Below are 14,413 nucleotides of genomic sequence, written 5' to 3' on the forward strand. Positions count from 1 at the left end.
AACAGGAAGCCTGAGTGGGTGGCACCAGGCACACTTTGGGGTAAGGAAGCCCTCTCACCTTTGGAGCAGGGGAACGAGGGAGCAAAATTCAAACCACAGCTTAGAGTGGATCCTGGGGTCAGAAACCTGAGGGGCAACCCAGTGGAGTAAGCAGAAAGAAAAAAATCAGCCCAAGCAAAGGCTGGCCCACACAGCAGCACCAAGTACCCCAACAACAAGTAAACCTTAAATGGTGCTCTGAGGTGGCAGATGAAGGGGGAAAGTGCTTTTAAGAGTATTTGTCCTTAAGCACACAGGTTGATTAAAAGTTATCCCTATCTGAAATGACATCTTTTGTGAAGAGTTCTGACTTTCTGAGGTTCAGCTTTATGACACATATTTTGAAAATATGTCTTAAAGTAGTTTCTGTTAAAGTGTATCGTCCTTAACCCCCATTGGTGGGGAGGCCACCATCAGGATTGCTGAGGTGACTGAGATTCCTTCCCGTCTGAACTCATTTCCATGGCAGAAAGAGAGCCATGGTTTCTAAATTTACCACCTAGAAAGAATAACATCTCTCAAAATAGTCTGAATGTGAGAGGAGAATCCCAAGGGTGACTCTCCTGGCCTCAGGGGTTCCAGCCATGGAAGCTGCCATGATAGGAGAGCCCAGCATCTCTTGGCACTGAAATATGAGATGGAGGCTGACTCTGGTTTCAGAAGCACACAGGCATCTGGAGTTAGAAGACTTCAGTTGGAAAGTTGCTTTCTCCTTTAAGAAAGGAAAACAGCATTTAAGAAGTAACATGTTTGTTACCTGGAATTGTTAGCCAGGAAAAAATCTCAAAGCAAATAAATCTGTTACTACATAACACTGTTCTTAAAATGCTAACATCCAAGTTGAACAAGGAAAGAACAATAAATACTCTTGTTAATTTTTCTGTTATGAAATATGTGATAACTTCAAAGAGTAAGACTATTTAAATAACTACATAAGTTTAAAAGCAAATTTACTCTGGAGACTTTCTTTTAATTTCTTAAGGGAAATTTTCCTTTCAGTTATTACAAGTTCAAAGTCCTAATGTCTAATAAGTAAACTAATCCAGCATAGTTTGTATTACTGAAGCTATTACTATTATTATTTTAGTAGTGATTACCTATAGTTTCTATCCCTCTGATAATAACTTAAAAATAAACCCAAGTACATGGATCCTTCTCAAAAATAGACCATGTTTTATGCCACAAAGCTACTGTTAGCAAATACAAGAAGAGTACCTTGTACTCTAGCAGATCCTAATGGACTGAAATTAGAAATAAATGACAGAATAAAAAACAGAAACTTCTCCAATACATGGAGATTAAATAATACACTATTATATGATGAATGGATAACAGAAGACATCAGGAGGGAAATTAAAAAATTCTTAGAAGTAAATGAGAACAAAGACACATCATATCAAAATCTCTGGGACACAATGAAGGCAGTACTTAGAGGAAGATTTATTAAAAAATTCTTAGAAGTAAATGAGAACAAAGACACATCATATCAAAATCTCTGGGACACAATGAAAGCAGTACTTAGAGGAAGATTTATTTCATGGGGCACATTCAAGAAAAGAAGTAGAAATCAACAAATAAACGACTTAACATTACAACTCAAAGCCCTAGAAAAAGAAGAGCAGACCAACACCAAAAGTAGTAGAAGACAGGAAATAGTTAAAATCAGAGCCGAAATCAACGAAATTGAAACAAGAGAAACAATCGGAAAAATTAACAAAATAAATAGTTGGTTCTTTGAAAAAATAAACAAAATTGATAAACCCTTAGCCACACTAACAAAGAGAAAAAGGGAGAAAACTCAAATTACTAAAATTCAGAATGAACAAGGAAATATCACAACAGACACGAGTGAAATACAAAACATAATTAGAAGCTATTTTGAAAATCTATACTCCAACAAAACAGAAAACCTCCAAGACATCAACAAATTTCTAGAGACATATGAATTACCTAAACTGAACGAGGAGGACATATACAACTTAAATAAATCAATTTCAAGCAATGAAATAGAAGAGGTCATCAAAAGCCTACCAACAAAGAAAAGTCTGGGACCAGATGGGTTCTCAGCCGAGTTCTACAAAACCTTTAAAGAAGAGCTCATTCCAATACTTCTCAAAGTATTCCATAAAATAGAAGAGGAGTGAACCCTCCCAAACTCATTCTACGAAGCCAATATCACCCTGATACCTAAACCAGACCAGACACATCGAGGAAAGAAAATTTCAGACCAATATCCTTAATGAACATCGACACAAAAATTCTCAACAAAATTTTAGCAAATCGCATACAAAAATATATTAAAAAGATAGTGCACCACGATCAAGTGGGTTTTATCCCACGGATGCAAGGTTGGTTCAACATCTGGAAATCAATAAATGTCATTCACCATATCAACAGACTAAAAGTTAAGAATCACATGATTATTTCAATAGATGCAGAAAAAACATTCGATAAAATACAGCATCCCTTCATGCTGAAAACACTAGAAAAAATTGGGGTAGTAGGATCATTCCTTAACATTGTGAAGGCCATCTACGCTAAGCCCATGGCCAATATCATTCTAAATGGTGAAAAAATGAAAGCATTCCCCCTAAAAACTGGAACAAGGCAGGAATGCCCTCTTTCACCACTTCTATTCAACATTGTTTTTGAGACTCTAGCCAGAGCAATTAGACAAACCAAAGAAATTAAAGGGATACGAATTGGAAAAGAGGAACTTAAACTATCCCTGTTCGCTGATGACATGATTATATATTTAGAGGAACCTGGAAATTCCACCAGAAAACTCTTAGAACTCATAAGTGAATTCAGTAAAGTAGCAGGTTACAAGATCAATGCTCATAAATCCAATGCATTTTTATACATAAGTGATGAATCTTCAGAAAGAGAAATGAGGAAAACTACCCCATTCACAATAGCCTCGAAAAAAATAAAATACTTGGGAATCAATCTCACAGAAGAGGTGAAAGACCTCTACAATGAGAACTACAGAACACTAAGGAAAGAAATTAAAGAAAACCTTAGAAGATGGAAAGATCTCCCATGTTCATGGATAGGAAGAATTAATATTGTCAAAATGGCCATACTACCAAAAGTGCTATATAGATTCAAAGCAATTCCAATTAAAATCCCAATGATGTACCTTACAGAAATAGAGCAAGCAATTATGAAATTCATCTGGAAGAATAAGAAACCCAGAATAGCTAAAACAATCCTCAGTAGAAAGAGCGAAGCAGGGGGTATCTCAATACCAGATCTTCAACTCTATTACAAAGTAATAGTAACAAAAACGGCATGGTATTGGTACTAAAATAGACAGGTAGATCAATGGTACAGAATAGAGGACACGGACACAAACCCAAATAAATACAATTTTCTCATACTAGACAAAGGTGCGAAAAATATGCAATGGAGAAAAGATAGCCTCTTCGACAAATGGTGCTGGGAAAACTGGAAAACCATATGCAACAGAATGAAATTAAACCCCTATCTCTCACCCTGCACAAAACTCAACTCAAAATGGATCAAGGACCTCGGAATCAGACCAGAGACCCTGCATCTTATAGAAGAAAAAGTAGGTCCAAACCTTCAACTTGTTGGCTTAGGAGCAGACTTCCTTAACAGGACTCCCATAGCACAAGAAATAAAAGCAAGAATCAACAACTGGGATAGATTCAAACTAAATAGCTTTCTCTCAGCAAAGGAAACTATCAGTAATGTGAAGAGAGAGCCTACAGAGTGGGAGAATATCTTTGCCACTCATACTTCAGATAGAGCGCTAATATCCGGAATCTATGAAGAACTCAAAAAACTCTACACCAAGAATACAAATAATCCAATCAGCAAATGGGCTAAGGAAATGAACAGACACTTCACAGAAGAAGATGTACAAGCAATCAAAAGATATATGAAAAAATGTTCAACATCTCTAGTAATAAGAGAAATGCAAATCAAAACTACCCTAAGATTTCATCTCACCCCAATTAGAATGGTGATTATCAAGAACATAAGCAACAATAGGTGTTGGCGAGGATGTGGGAGAAAAAGGTACACTCATATATTGCTGGTGGGGTTGCAAATTAGTGCAGCCACTCTGGAAAGCAGTATGGAGATTCCTCAGAAAGCTTGGAATGGAACCACCATTTGACACAGCTATCCTACTCCTTGGCCTATACCCAAAGGACTTAAAATCAGCATACTACAGAGATACAGCCACATCAATGTTCATAGCTGCTCAATTCACTATAGACAGATTGTGGAACCAACCTAGATGCCCTTCAGTTGATGAATGGATAAAGAAACTGTGGCATATATATACAATGGAATATTACTCCGCCATGAAGAATGATAAAATTATGGCATTTGCAGGCAAATGGATGAAATTGGAGGATATCATGCTAAGTGAGATAAATCAATCTCAAAAAACTAAAGGACGAATGATCTTGCTGATAAGCGGATGAGGACATATAAGGGGGGGGTATGAGGGGTTAGCGTTACTGTTAGGGTTAGGTTTAGGGTTAGGGATAAGGAGGGTGGTAAGAATGGAGGAAGGAAGGACTGTATAGAGGGAAAAGAAGGGTGGGGGGAAGGCAAAAAATAACAGAATGAATCAAACAACATTGCCCTATGTAAATTTATGATTTTTAATTAAAATAAAATTTAAAAAAATGATAAAAAAATAAATAAACCCACTAAGTTACCTTCCATTGACTGCTATCAAAACTATAAGGCAATCTCTATCAAAGGGAGGCAGCTTTGTGTATATGTTTTTGAATTCCTAGATCCTAGAATAAGATCTATGACATTGTGCATATCACTAAATAATTGTTGAATTGAATTGAATTGAATTGTTGAATCACATTAGTACCTTCCCACCCCCTCCATTTTCCTCTTCTTTCCCCTTATAGTGATTTTCAAGAAAGTCCTCTAGATTACACAGTAGATATAATTTCTGATATATTTCTCTGAAATTCTGTGGCCATTATATCATTTTATTTATTTATTTATTTGGCATTGGGGATTGAACCCAGGGGCACTTTACTACTGAGCCACATCCCAAGTTCTTTTTACTCTTTATTATGAAATAGGGCTTACTAAGTTGCTTAGAGCCTTGCTAAATTGCTGAGGCTGGCCTTGAACTTGCAATTCTTCTGTCTCAGCCTCCCAAGCCACTGGGATTACAGGCGTACGCCCTTGCACCTGCAGCCCTTCAGTTTTTAAGATACTCTGGGACACAGAAAATCTCCTATTTTCATCTTGGTCATATTCAGGAAGATTATATTTGCAGGAAGATTTATGGTGAAAGTTCTCTGAGTGCTTTATTGAGTCACTTATTGATGCTTTATTGATCTTCTAAGCTATAGTGTCATGGGTGAACCAACAATAGCTAAAACTCCATTAGTAGCTCACAAGTCTCAGAGACTGAAAGCAAAGGCTTCCTATACCCAAGCTGGTAACTGTTAGCTATCCAGCTCCTTTGAGGCAGAGGTGAGAAGTAGTCCCCAGGATGGGTTTTCTTGGGAAAGAATAGTCTTTACTTATTATTATTAAGTTTAGATATAGGTGGATCAGAAGAGGTGAACAGGGTCGCTGGATGTTCAACAATGAAGCACTCTCCAAGACAGGAGAAACAACTACAGCTGGAACCACACTTTTTGAGTGGTTGGAAAGGTAATTTGGAATCGTCTTCATTTCTGAGAGAAATGTAGCAGAAAGATTGTGTTTCACCAGAGTGGCTTATTTGGCATCATATAGACCTCTTGGTGGACTGGATTGTGCTCTGGAGGCACCTCCGAAACACTCTTCTCAAGGGGAGAAATGTGATGGTGGGATGCTACAGAAGAGACCTGGTGAGTGGAATACTGTCTGTTATCATTTTCTCAAGAAGACCTGTAATCACCACTTCTCCAAAATGAGTTCAAGTGCCAACATGATAAAAAAAAAAAATGGTAAGTAAATTCTTGGTATTATTATGAAAATATTTTGACTCCATAGACACCCTGATCTCCTTCCCCGCTGCCTAGAGATTCAGACCACACATTAAGAGAGATTTTTCTTGCTGGGCATGGAGGCTCACACCTGTAATCCCAGCAGCTCAGGAAGCCAAGGCAGGAGGATCCAAAGTTCAAAGATAGACTCAGCAACTTAATGAAGTCCGAAGCAATTCGTTGAGACTATGTTTCAAAATAAAATATAAAAAAAGATTGGGGATGTGGCTCAGTAGTTAAGCATCCCGGGATTCAATCCCCAGTTACAAAAAAAAAAAAAAAAAAAAAAAGAAGTTTTTTTAGGATTTTAGGATGAAGATATGGTTTTGACCACTAAGTATGCTTCTATAAGAGTAACACTCTATTTTTTGTTCTGATTAATAATTACACAGATATATTTTAAGATTACTTACTACAATGCACGTATGTTGCTTATTTTATGCACCCGTGTGCATATGATTAAAGCGGAAAAGCTCTTATGTTTCAGGGCTATTTGAAAAAGGCAAATGAGAGTGCTTATGAGCACTTCTGCTGTTAGCACTGCTCTCTGGCCCTGTAGATGGTTAGGTAACTCACACTTTCTCCCTAGGTTGACCTCATTCTATCAGACTCCTAGGAGATGGTCTCAGGGCAAATGGAAGGGGAAGCTGCCTCCTTGCACTGCTAATAAGTATACTTCTTGGCACATCCCATAAGCTGCTCTGCAGCACATTAACAACAACTACTACTCCCACCCTTGTAAAGCCTTTTGGTTCAGACCAGGCATGTAGAATCGGGCTCTTGTAAGCATCCTCAGGAAAAGCCCCAATTCATAAGTCACAACAAAACCATGACTGATATTAAATAAGGTAGCTGTGGCAGCACTATGTAAAGGGTAAATCAATACGCAATACTATTTTATTTCTATAAGCATAGTTTATGGCAAGATATTATGAAATCTATGTGGGCTTTCAGGAAATCCAGAATTCTGATTTTAAGAAATTATGAAAAAAAAGTAGGTCCTTACCTAAGGTTCTGGTGTTTGAATATTGTCTTTTGAAGTTAATATTCACAATACAACTGAATATAATTATTGATATAACAGAGTTCATCAAACATTCTCCATTAATTAAATTTGTTAGGGCTCTCGAAAGACCTGTGTATATGTAAGTAAAGTATTAAAGCAATTGTCCAGATTATCTAATTAAAGTTAGAAATCGTCTGACTTCCCCACACATTCCTTTCAATAGTTTAAGAGATCAAGCTTCATGAATAGAAAGCACCTTGGTATTACCTACCTTCCTCCTAATTTATGTCTATTTACAATGACATTCCAAGTTTAAACATCTATTGATTGTCCTTTCCCTATGCCTATACTACCTAAACTATAACTTTGAGTATATTTCATGATTTTTTAGTAACTGTAGGAGAAAAATATTATTTTATGACAAAATTCCTTTCTGTGACTCAACCACTCTATAAAAAACTGTGATCACAATCTAACTATAATATATTTGCTGATAGAAGAGAAGGAAAGTTGGGGCATTCTGTTTCTGAGAGAGCTTATCTACCTTAATGGTCCAATTCTTCACTTTCCTGGTATCCATACCCATTGCTGTAGGACTCTATAAAAAGATCCAGTCTATTTTGTTAGGAGACTTGATGAGAGCGTCTTCTCTCTTGTATCCCTACCACCATCATGGCAGCATTCCTTGGGTACCCTACCAGATGTGAAAGCCCAGCCCATATCAAAAGAACTGCCATACTCAAGAGAAATAATAAACAATTGTTGCTTTAAGGCACTACATTTAGCTGGGTGTGGTGGCACATGCCTGTAGGCATGAGGATCAAAAGTTCAAAGCCAGCCTCAGCAAAAGCAAGGTGCTAAGCAACTTAGTGAGACCCTGTCTCTAAATAAAATACAAAATAGGGCTGTGGATGTGGCTCTGTAGTCGAGTGCCCCTGAGTTCAACCCCAGGTGCCCCGCCCCTACCAAAAAGACACGACATTTATTATTTATTATTCAGCAAAAACCTACTATGTGGGCTGATTATTCTATTTTAGAAACTAGAACTAGTATAGGAAAAAGTAAATATTTGGAAACAACAGATTTAAGGATATAAGCCAAAGAACAAAGAGTGCTCAAGACAATATGAATGTACTCCTGTACTTTACTGATAGTCCTGGCAGGTTAACTTTTTAAAGATACTCTATATCATTCAAATGCATATGTATATATCCTTAAGATATATAATTATATATAATATATAAATGTGTATGTATAAAATAGTTATATATTTATGAATAGATATATAAACGTAATATATCAATATGTATGTATTTGCACATTTATAAATATAAGTTAGTAAACATTTATAAATCTTGTTTTGAAAATTCAGGCAAAAATGCTGCTAAGAGAAAAAGAGTGAAAAAAAATTTTTGAAAGATACAAAGTGAGGAGAAAAATAAAATTCAAAAGGCAATGCCAAGATGGCTAACATTTATAAGAATAACCTTGTAAAATATACCAAATAGATTATTTAAATTCAAAAATGATAGGCTAGAAAAATCAGTAGAATATTGGGTTTTAAGATTATGGAGTTAAGCTGGGCACAGTGGTGCATGTCTGTAATCCCAATAGTTTGGGAGGCTGAAGCAGGAGGATAACAATTGTGTGGCCAGACTCAGCAAGCTAATGAGACTCTCAGCAACTTAGTGAGACCCTGTATCAAAATAAAAAAAATAAAAACAGGTAGGAATGTAGCTCAGTGGTAAAGAACCCCTGGGTTCAATCTCTAATACCAAACCACCCCCCCAAAAAAAAACAAAAACAAAAACAACATTATGAAGTTTAGAGAGATGTGAAAAATCAGATTCCAGGTATCATAGAACTCTCTCAAATTTATTGAAATGAAAAGGGCTGGCACTTGCAAAGTCACATAAAAGTAGCAATGTGGGATAAAAGAGTAGGAGGAGGAAGACAAAAATTGAAGATGGGGTGACTGATGTAGGCACTTCCTTCCAAAGTTTTACTTCTCTCTCTTCGTGTCCTTTTCATGAATATTTAACTTCCTTTTATTCATATATTTGTTCATATATTTTCCCTTGCTGTGTCTCTCTCATGCTTTTTTTCTACTTGCCTCATGTAGGTCTTTTGTCTTTAGCTGGCCATAAAGTGAAAATGTAATCGAAATGAATGCATGTATGCACATGTGTGCATGTGGGTATACCATATTAGTATTCAATTTTAAAGCATCTTTTTAGTACCCATTATTAAAAAGTGACTGGGGAGGAAACTAGTTTAGTAGTTTTCTTGTATGAGGCTCTTAGATTATTTTGCTTTTCTTAAATTAACCTGGTATTTTACATTTAAATATAGATTTATTCATCCAAAAGCAATATATATTATAAAACTATGTGATCAATAATTTTATCATTTTTGACTTTTCAGGCTTTCGGTCTTAATGGTGACAATGACTCTAAAGGAATTTCTCTTTTAAAGTGTGATCATCCTAATGATCATTTTCAAAAAAAAAAAAAAAAAAAAAAAAAAAACAACAACAACAACAAAAAAACAAACCTGAGTAAGAGAAAGGTCGCCACATGAATATGTAACATTGTAATTATTCTGTTGGTTCAGATAGAAGCTTGTATAAAGAATTCTAAATAATCCTGTGTGCTAATTCACAGTTGGACACTAAAGTAAGCCCATAGCTGGCATTTCCTTCTGTCCTAATCTTCACTTCCAGAATCTTTGCTAATCCTCAATCCTCACTACAATCTCACCACACCACTTCACATAGTGAAAAACAACCACAAACAAAAGATTTAATATAAACACACATGAACTCTAAAATATGATATAGGCAATAAAGGAAATAAGAAAAATATACCTACCTAGATCTCTTATGGCAGCTGCAGTCAGCATGGGGTCTGAACTTATAAGGATAACTGAAAATAGGAGCCATGGCATGGTCTTCAATGGTAATTTATTCACAGATTGCAGATACCAAATAATTAAGACATAATTAATCACAAAACCGGGAATTGTGATCAAAAGTATCTGCAAAGAAAGTTTGGAGAAGAAAAATCAAAATCAGATTGGTTTTGTATTCCATTTTAAAAAGCAGATGATCAGGATTATTAGAAATGTAGAACCAGATAACACTAACAGCACCAATCAAGAAGTGCATGAATTGGGGGACCACCCACTGGCTCTGTTCCAGCTAACCCCTGCCCGAAAACCCCACCTAACCCCACATAACCAGAGATGCAGGAAATGGCTCAGCAGAGATCGTCTGAGTCAACCAAACCCAAAATCAGATCTCTGTTCTTTTCAGTTTCATCTTTTTGTCATTCATCTGACCTTTTTCTTTTCTTTCATCTGACCTTTATGTACCTGGATTTGGGTTAAAATGTAAATTGTTCTAATAGTTTTGTTTTAGATCATGCCTTTTATTTACAAACCTATTTTGATTACTTTGAAAGAAATGTACACCCTGCTCCTGTTCCGGAGTATTTAATCTTAAGTTCATTCCCTGATACAGTCCAAATTTCCTAAGATTAAAAAAAAATTTTTTTTAAACAGGGTTACAGCTGCTTCTATGAATTTTCTTATCTGCTTTTTTTCTTTGAAATGTGGATATAGGAAGTTTTAGACTGTAAGAATTAAAACATGATTTTTCTCAATTATTTCTTTTTCCTAGAGCTAGTATATTTCAAATTAGCTCTTTTATAGCTTCTCAGAGTAAAAATTTAAATTGAAGTTCTGCCAGTCATATTTTCAGAATTACTTTTTTTTCTTCCATCATTTTTCCCCTGGGTTGCTAATGTGCTAGTTAATTGCCAAGACACAGTTTATTCATTAAAATACTAAGCTGAATTTATGACTCTGATACTCTGTACATTTTTCAATCATTTTTGTTTTCTACCTTGTAGCCAAATTTTTAAAATCTGAAAATAATGTGGTTCATGAATGAATGGTATTACTGAAAAAGAATACTTACCTGCCAAAGTAACTTTTGAAGCATGTATACATCCATGTCATATGCAACATTAAAGATAATTACTGGTGTAAATATACCAAAAAATAACTCTGGATTCATCCATTGAATGGCATCTGCATATCTTTGGATCTAGTAACATAAAATCCTTTTATTCTTATTTGTCCATCTCTTTCTTAGTATAGGATATCTACCAATATAGTATACCACATACCCCTATTTCTAACAACAGAGAAAGAAAATCTGAAAAGGGCACCAAAGTGGCGCACACCTGTAGTCGAGCAACTTGGGAAGCTGAGGTAGGAGGATTTCAAGTTTAAGGCCAGCCTCAGCAATTTACTGAGGTCCTAAGCAATTTAACTAGACCCCGTCTCAAAATGAAAAATAAAAAGGGATTGGAGATATAGTGTAGAGATGAAGTGCCCCTGGGTTCCATTCCCAGTGCCATTACCAAAAACAAAACAGAACAAAAAAAAAAAAGAAAGAAAGAAAGAAAGGAAATCTGAAATGGTACGAAGGGCTATGAAAGTATGAAATGGTGTGAAAAGGTAGTAAGTGCTAAAGTCTTTATTCTATTGGTTTTTCATAATTTTTATATTTTTCATAATTATTATATCAATTACAGAGGAAAGTTAATATACTTTTCTATGCCTATTTTATTTTTGTAAACAGGTATAGGAAACATATTGACAAAGGTATGAGAAAATATGTAGTATATTTTTAGGCATACACGAGAAAGACAGATTTCAGATGGGTGGATTAACATGCACAAATATCCATGAAGGAATAAATGATCATATTAAATTATAGAAATTAAAATTAGTCATGGCTTATATAGATAAAAGTAATAAAAGACTAACAGATAGAAACTGAAAATTTAATATAACTCATGAAATAACTAATTAATGATGTGCATCATAAAATACTTAATTGACATTAGTAAATCTTACTATGGATATCCACTCAACATTCATTCATTAAAGAAACACTGACTATCTATTGTATTAGGCAGTACCTTATTGTTGGGATGATAATTTTCCACACATCACTTTTATTACTTGATGTCTTATGAATGCAGGCTCTGATAGCTTTTCATGAATGCTTGTATGGCTAACAGTCTTGAAAAATACAGCAAGTTTTTTTTCTCCAGAGTGAAGATTAGGTTTAATTTATAGTCCAAAGTAATAAAAATAATGTCTCCCTCTGGGACAAGCAAACAAATAAGTTTACTTCTCAATTTAAATGATTCCGTTTCCATAAGCTCAGTTGTCTCACTGAGTAATTCAGTCCCACTGTGTGTGCAGATTTCACCTAACCCCCTTTGCTTTTCCCTGTGCAGCTGGGATTCTGAGAACAAGCACAGGAAAATACTCATACTCTGGTTACTATTATTGCCATGTGTAGTAAATCGTTTGTCTCTAACCCAGGTATCCTATGTCTTTTGCCTGGACCATGAAACTGTGGCAGGTTAACTTGAAAATGGAGTAAAACCTGAGACCCTTCACATCTTTCTATTCCTTTAAGGAAGTTACTGGCAAATAGTAAAGTTTATAGAAGTAATTGAAATTGCATTTTTGTTAAAATCATGTAATTATAAAACCTCTTTATGACAAGTGAAGTAATAACCTGCTTCTGGTTCTTACATGAATATGTGTTTTTTTTTTTTCTTTTAGTTCACATTACCTTTATACTTTTTTTAAAATTTTAAAAATTTTGTTTGATTCCTTGTACACAAATGGGGTACAGTTTTTCTCTAGTTGTACACGATGTAGAGTTACACCATTTGTGTAATCATACATGTACATAGAGTAATGATATTTGTCTCATTCCATTATCTTTCCTTCCCCCCAACCCCTCCTCACCCCCTCATTTCCCTCTACACAATCCAACATTCCTCCATTTTTCCCTTAACCCTCCCTTGCATTTTGTATCATTATCCACTTATCAGAGAAAACATTTGGCCTTTGGTTTTATGGGATTAGCTTATTTCACTTAGCATTATTGAATGTGTGTTTCTTGTAATATTTTTAACATTACTGGTTAATTTTATTTGGAAAAGTCAATTTTTTTCAGGCAAGTTCTCATATCTATGCGACTGACTAGGTCAGACATTGGCAAACTAAAGATACTGGGCTAAATCTGGCCTACAGGTTTTGGTTTGTTTGTTTGTAAATAACATTTTATTGGGACATAACCATGCCATTTCGTTTATGTGCTGTCCTTGGCAGCTTTTGAGCTATAGTAGTAGAGTTTAATAGCTGGACAGAGATCATAAGGCCCACATAATGTAAAATATTGACCTTTTACAGAAGAAGTTTGCCACAAACTCCTGGACTTCAGTACTATTTAAAGTATACAGTAATGCATTCTATATAACTTATACAGTAAGCATTTTCTCTCTCCTCTCCTTAACTCTGTTCCCAGCTATTTTACAATACTATAGCTGCCTTGACTGTATGTACGGTTTGCCTTGTTCCTTGTTCCAGACTGCAGATAAATAATTTTTTTTTATATATTCTACCCTAGGTGTACTTATAGACTATCATCTATTCTTATGGAAACTCTACAAAACATTTCTGAGGCCAAAAGATGGTCAATGTTGTTCAATATTAGATTTATTTTGCTACTAAAATTCTGCACCAGTAGCTCATTCTCCCTGAGCTTCTATCTTGTTGGTCAATTTCTTGTCTAAGCTATTGAATTCTGCTTAAACACCCATTAGTCACTCCTGCTCAGTGGTTGTATGCATACTCACTCTGAATTGCCTACATATTTTCGGTCCTATGTTCTTCTTTGACTATGTTTAGATAGATTTCATCTTTTTCAGCCCTATATCCTTTTTCTATATCACAAACATCTCCATCACAATCACAATCAGGGCAGAGAAGGGATGAGTATTTTTGCAAATTTTCTTAAGCAATCTTTGCATTCATATAATTCTTATAGTGCAGAATACTCATTTATTATACACACCTGGAAAGATGTAAAACTTAGCATTTCAAAACTGCATCCAATTAAAAATAATATCACAGGGAGAGGAATTGGAAAGTCTTTCAAGTGCATGTTCAAAAATGCTGCAAAAAAATGTTGTTACTGAAAGGCAATATAATATCACATTTTTAGAACTTTCATGTGCTATGATTTCTTAATACTGAGGACAATGAATTACGGTTCAATTACTAATTTTCTGTTTTCCTATAACTGAGACCTTTCCCCTGTGTACTTGCAGCACACAGAATCGATGTAATTGTTAATCTATCAGTATTTCTCCTATAATGTATCTCATTTCCTTAGAATCATTAGTAAATATTGCTAGCAACCATTCATTGTTCGTTTTTTAACCAAAACATTTATATTAGTTTTTGTATATACCATAAATCAGAAGTTAGTTTAATTAGCAATTCT

General features: G+C 35.2%; 1 protein-coding gene across 1 annotated transcript in view; it reads right to left on the bottom strand.

Annotated features, from left to right (window-relative positions):
• Nucleotides 1-14,082, bottom strand: part of SLC9C1 (solute carrier family 9 member C1) — a 70,360-nt gene extending 56,278 nt beyond the window's left edge. Inside the window, exons 1-4 of the mRNA XM_079155739.1 lie at nt 13,982-14,082; nt 11,012-11,140; nt 9,903-10,068; nt 7,033-7,161 (exon numbers count right to left, since the gene is read on the bottom strand). Of these exons, the coding sequence (XP_079011865.1) occupies nt 7,033-7,161; nt 9,903-10,068; nt 11,012-11,140; nt 13,982-14,071 (514 nt within the window). The 5' untranslated portion in view covers nt 14,072-14,082. The remainder of the gene's footprint in view (nt 1-7,032; nt 7,162-9,902; nt 10,069-11,011; nt 11,141-13,981) is intronic.
• Nucleotides 14,083-14,413: the final 331 nt, after the last annotated feature.

Source organism: Sciurus vulgaris (genome assembly GCF_902686455.1).
Source record: "Sciurus vulgaris genome assembly, chromosome: 10".
In the NCBI taxonomy this organism is placed as follows: Eukaryota; Metazoa; Chordata; class Mammalia; order Rodentia; family Sciuridae; genus Sciurus; species Sciurus vulgaris.